Source organism: Myotis lucifugus, unplaced genomic scaffold, assembly GCF_000147115.1.
Source record: "Myotis lucifugus unplaced genomic scaffold, Myoluc2.0 scaffold_329, whole genome shotgun sequence".
Classification (NCBI taxonomy): domain Eukaryota; kingdom Metazoa; phylum Chordata; class Mammalia; order Chiroptera; family Vespertilionidae; genus Myotis; species Myotis lucifugus.
Genome location: NW_005871377.1, coordinates 1,266,326 through 1,272,001, shown reverse-complemented (window position 1 = coordinate 1,272,001; position 5,676 = coordinate 1,266,326). Strand labels below are relative to the sequence as shown.

At 44.3% G+C, this 5,676-nt stretch overlaps 1 protein-coding gene across 1 annotated transcript; it reads left to right on the top strand.

Annotated features, from left to right (window-relative positions):
• Positions 1-371: 371 nt before the first annotated feature.
• On the top strand, positions 372-4,795 carry LOC102425905 (keratin, type I cytoskeletal 24). The gene is made up of 8 exons (XM_006100832.3): positions 372-968; positions 1,704-1,786; positions 2,168-2,324; positions 2,584-2,745; positions 2,844-2,969; positions 3,295-3,512; positions 3,919-4,031; positions 4,692-4,795. Exons 1-8 carry the CDS (start codon positions 372-374, stop codon positions 4,793-4,795), a joined length of 1,560 nt encoding a protein of 519 aa, XP_006100894.1.
• The last annotated feature ends 881 nt before the right edge of the window (positions 4,796-5,676 follow it).

The following is a 5,676-nucleotide window of genomic DNA, read 5'->3' as shown; positions in this document are numbered from 1 at the left end:
GGGAAATCATGAAGCAAATTTAGTAGAGTTGCTCCTTCAGAAAAGAATTATCAGTCAAAACCTCTGAAAGAGTCAAGCTGTCATTCTGGGAATAACTTATTTTTTTTCCCTTTGCTCCACCTTGTTGGTATTTCCTTATTATAGTAAATGCCCCCAGGCTCTGACCCAGCTTCAGAAAAAGAGCCAGCAGAGTGGGTCCAGGAAAAAGACATTATCCAATTGCGGATTAGCGAAACTGTAATCGGGATTAAGAAGTGACACAGAAAAGGAACACCCTAAAAGGGTGCATATAAGGGCCAAGAAGGCAGCCTGCAAATACGCTCTTCACCTCTCCGATTCGCCTGGACACGCTCAACCTTTGCAGGAGCATCATGTCTTGCTCATCTCGGATCTCCTCCTCCCGGGCTGGAGGCAGCAGCTCGGTCAGGGTGTCTGCTGGTGGCAGCAGCAGCAGCAGCAGATGTGGTCTGGGGGGCAGCTCTGCCCGGGGCTTCCGAGGAGGAGCCGGCAGCTGTGGCCTGAGCGGGGGATTGAGCGGTGGCTTTGGAGGGGGTTTTGGTAGCTGCTCAGTCGGGGGTGGTTTTGGAGGAGCTTCAGGCTCTGGACTTGGCTTTGGTGGAGGTTCTGGATTCGGCGGGGGTTCTGGATTCGGCGGGGGTTCTGGATTCGGCGGGGGGTCTGGATTTGGTGGCGGTGCTAGTGGAGGCTTCTGCAACTATGGCGGTGGTTTGGGTGGTGGTACTGGTGATGGCGGGCTTTTCTCTGGAGGTGAAAAGCAAACCATGCAGAACCTCAATGACCGCCTGGCCAATTACCTAGACAAGGTCAGAGCCCTGGAGGAGGCCAACGCTGATCTGGAGAACAAAATCAAGGAGTGGTATGAGAAGTATGGGCCCGGGTCTGGAGATGGTAGATCCGGAAGAGATTACAGCAAGTACTACCCAATCATTGAAGATCTCAGGAATCAGGTAAGATCCTATCCACCGTTGAGCTTCTATTGGTCTCTTTTGCTTTTATTCAGAACATGTACAGTAATGAAGATTTTAAGCCAAGGAACTATTTGAAAACATAGTTGTTTCTTGAATATTTAAAATGGAAGTTGGTGTGTTTTAACTATGACAGTACTGCAGATTGCATCTAACCACATTAATTTTCTGTTTGCATCTCAAATGTGAGTATTTCTACATAAGAGTAAAACTTATACAATGACAGGCAGCTGGTTACCATGTATTATGAGTGATGACAATGAGTCAAAACTAGCTTAATCTATTTCATGATTGATTCTGACAGGTTGACATACTTTAGAGTCTTGCTAGATTTAAATGGTCTTTACAACCATTTTTCTTTCTAGATGTGGTGGACTCTAAAGTATCTTGCCACCGTTGCATGGAAATATATATTTTTCAAGACTTTTTCAAGAAGTGGAGCTCATTTTTCACACTATTTTCTGGAAGAGCTCATGGAATAACTGATTTTCCAAAGCAGGGGAAGTATGCAGAGGACTGTGTTCTAGGCCTAGTCCAGTAACTACAAACTGTTACCTTTCCACAAAAAGATGTAGTCCAAATACACCCCGATCATCAGTACAAGTGCCATCACTAAGCAAGTTCTCAAAGCTAACTCAGCGGCTTCTACCCTCATAGGCAGGCATGCGGACGCAGGTAAAAAGCATCCACAATTCATTCCGTTTTTGCCTTTTCTAGATCATTACTGCCTCTGTTGAAAACGCCGGGATGGTGTTGCAGGTTGACAATGCCAGATTGGCTGCGGATGACTTCAGACTGAAGTAAGGAAATTGAAGACTTGAAAACAACTGCTGTGGGAAAAGTGAAATTCAATCTGTTTGCTTAAGTCATTCTAATTTTTTAAAAAACCTTTTAGGGGATCAAGACCTAAATTCACAAACGTCCCAAATGTAAATTTAAAAAAACCATCATCCCACCAACAAGGAAAAGAGAGAAATGAAGACTGACGTTTCTGGCATAAAAACTATTAGCCAGCAATAGAATTAACATCAGGCTCTTATTTTTCTTTACAAGGGAAAAAACCCTAAGATTAGTAGCCTTCGTTGGTCAAATAGCTCAGAGGAGAACACTCCTTGTTGAGTATGTAAGATTGGGTGTACTCCTGGACGTGTACTGCTCTGTCTTACGGCTGCCCCTTCCAGGTATGAGAATGAGCTGCACCTCCGGCAGGCCGTGGAGGCCGACATCAACGGCCTTCGGAAGGTCCTGGACGAGCTGACCATGACTCGCTCCGACCTGGAGATGCAGATTGAGAGCCTCACCGAGGAGCTGGCCTACCTGAAGAAGAACCACGAGGAGGTAGGAACACCGTCCACACTATTAAACCACTCTGGCCTACCCGTTTCCCCCATAGCCATTCTATAAAATAACATAGTATCAGCTGAATGGACTTCCAACTCCCGTGACCAAGAAAAAAAGTAATCATGAGCAAATTATAGCTGAATTTGGTGGGGGGTATCTTTCCCCTTCAGTGTCTTAGTTTCAACTATGCATTTTAGGAAGTCCATTGCTTCTCTGTTTTTATCACTCTGATCTTTTTTTTTTCCCTTTATGCTAGGAAATGAAGAATATGCAGGGAAGCTCCGGAGGGGGTGTGACAGTAGAAATGAATGCCGCCCCAGGCACCGACCTGACCAAGTTACTGAATGACATGAGGGCGCAGTATGAGGAGCTGGCTGAGCAAAACCGCAGGGAGGCCGAGGAGCAGTTCAACAAGCAGGTAGGTTATCACCGCTGAGCGGCTGAGCCTGTGGCCACACAGAAGCCATGTCCGCTCATTCCGTCAGCCCACAGTGACTGCATTTCATTTTTATTTAGAGTGCATCCCTGCAAGCACAGATCTCCACCGATGCCGGGGCAGCCAGTTCCGCCAAGAATGAGATCACAGAGCTGAAACGGACCCTGCAGGCGCTGGAAATTGAGCTTCAGTCCCAACTGGCCATGGTGTGTGCAAAGTGCTCTCCAAAATCTCCCACAGGGACCTAAGGGATTCGGTTTGCCCTCTTTGCCAAGATGTTCCACTTGGCACATAGTGAAAGAAGCATCAAGGAGGACAGTATCATGGTCATAGAATGCATAAAACATTCCAAGTAAAGATAATATATGCTATTTCCATAGAAGATTTCATTTTTAAAAAGTAATGCCAACAAAAAATTAAGAAATATAGCTTGCGATTTGGTGAAGGTGGACGTCTCCGGGTACCTTATAAAATTTTGTGATTTTCTCTTCATCATGAATTTCTTATTTTATTTATTTATTTTGCTCTTAGAAAAACTCCCTGGAAGGGACCCTGGCTGACACAGAGGCCAACTACATGGCTCAGCTGTCGGAAATTCAGATGCGGATCAGCAGCCTAGAGGAGCAGATCTGTCAGATCCGGGGTGAGACCGAATGCCAGAACGCGGAGTATGAGCAACTGCTGGACATCAAGACCCGCCTGGAGATGGAGATCGAGACCTACCGCCGCCTGCTCGATGGAGAGGGAGGGTAAATGAAAGTCATGAACGCGCTAAAAGGCATACACCTCAGTGCATTTATGTCATGAAACCAAAAAGGGGCTTGGGGGTTGCGACCCCTTTGGGGGTCAAACGACCCTTTCACGGGGGTCGCCTAAGACCATCGGAAAACACATATATAATTACATATTGTTTTTGTGATTAATCACTATGCTTTAATTATGTTCACTTTGTAACAATGAAATTGGGGGTCACCACAACATGAGGAACTGTATTAAAGGGTCGCGGCATTAGGAAGGTTGAGAACCACTGATTTATGAAGTCACAGTGACGGCCCAAGCAAATGGCATCTACCTTCATCACAGAGAGCCCTCTGTATGGAGGAGTTTTCCTGCCTTTGCAACATGCAAAGGAAAACAATTCTTTTTTGTCTCCAGTGGTTCCAGTTTTGGAGGATCTGACTTTAGAAACTCAGGATCCAGAAACATGGGGTCCAGGGATTCCACATCTGGTGACTCAAAGTCTGGAAGCCATTCTAGCCAGGGAAGAGGTAGGTATTTTTTTAATGTTCATAATTTTATAATTTAAAAGCAAAGACAGCCCTAACTGGTTTGGCTCAGTGGATAGAGCGTCGGCCTGCGGACTCAAGGGTCCCAGGTTAGATTCTGGTCAAGGGCATGTACCTTGGTTGCAGGCACACAACCAGTAGGGAGTGTGCAGGAGGCAGCTGATCGATGTTTCTCTCTCATCGATGTTTCTAACTCTCTATCCCTCTCTCTTCCTCTCTGTAAAAAATCAATAAAATATGTATTTTTTAAAAAGCAGACATGTTTTACTTGTGATATTAAAAGTATGTATACTGTTGCCTGGTTGGTAAGGCTCAGTGGTTGAGCACTGACTCATGAACCAGGAGGTCAAGGTTGGATTTCCAGCTGGGACACATGCCCGGGTTTCAGGCTCAATCCCAGTAGGGGGCATGCAGGAGGCAGCCAGTCGATGATTCTCTGTCATCATTGATGTTTCTATCTCTCTCTCTCCCTCTCCCTTCCTCTCTCTGAAATCAATAAAAACATATCTTTTAAAAAAATTAAAAAGGATAAAGTATATACTGTTGTTTACATAACCTTACCCAGAGAGAACATAATTTATGAATGCACTTGTATTTCTCCAGATCATTTCCAGACTGACACTGTGATTCTATGATTTTCAGATCCAAACAAGACTAGAGTGACTAAGACCATCATAGAGGAGGTGGTGGATGGCAAGGTCGTCTCATCTCACGTCAGCAATATTTCTGAGGTGAAAGTCAAATGAGAAATTTCCAGATCTTTAAGAGTGTCTTTCAGAGAAAAAAATCTAAAGGACACAAAGGAAGACATCGCATCAACCTACCCATCTTTCTGGATAACTTCAGGGAGAAGTTTCTGTACAGAAATAGATGACTAACCAATTTTCCTGCAGCCTCTTCTTTTCTAATTAGAACGCTCTTGAAAAAGTTGAAATGACAACTTTGCTCTAATTGCTTCTGTGCTTCAATAAACTTACTTTTGCAAGTTAATTAAATTATTGCTGAATTTTTTAAGAAATTTAATATTTAACCTAGAAATGAAGCTGCCAGTTATGATCTAGCTGCAGTATTATGTTACTGATATTATTTTAATATTTTTATATTATTTATTGATTTAAGAGAGGAAGGGAGAGGGAGAGGAAGATAGAAACACCAATGAGAGAGAATCATTGATGGGCTGCCTCCTACAAGCCCCCCACTGGGGACCAAGCCCACAACCCCGGCATGTGCCCTTGACCAGAATCGAACCTGGACCCTTCAGTCCGCAGGCTGATGCTCTATCCACTGAGCCAAACCAGTTCTGCTATCTGAACCAATAAATAACCCCTTTCCTTAAAATAATTGGATTAGGTAATTGTCATTTGAAGCCTGAAGAACCCTCATATATTTCTGGTCAACGCCACCCCGCCTTGACCGGAATTGAACCCGGACCCTTCAGTCCACAGGCTGATGCTCTATCCACTGAGCCAAACCAGCTAAGGCTTAATTCATTATTTACCAGCACTTTCTTCATAAAAATCAAGATTTTAGCTATTTCCTATGTGGGCATTTTTAATACCATCACCTTAGAACTCAGTGAAAACTGAAATTAAACCTCAGTGTCCCTAAATCTGTAGCCAATAGCTGA

Coding starts and splice junctions, on each gene's coding strand:
- LOC102425905 (XM_006100832.3), top strand. CDS start 372: ATGTCTTGCTCATCTCGGATCTCCTCCTCCCGGGCTGGAGGCAGCAGC. Junction 1,787..2,167: donor GCGGATGACTTCAGACTGAA/GTAAGGAAATTG, acceptor TGCCCCTTCCAG/GTATGAGAATGAGCTGCACC. Junction 2,970..3,294: donor TTCAGTCCCAACTGGCCATG/GTGTGTGCAAAG, acceptor TTTTGCTCTTAG/AAAAACTCCCTGGAAGGGAC.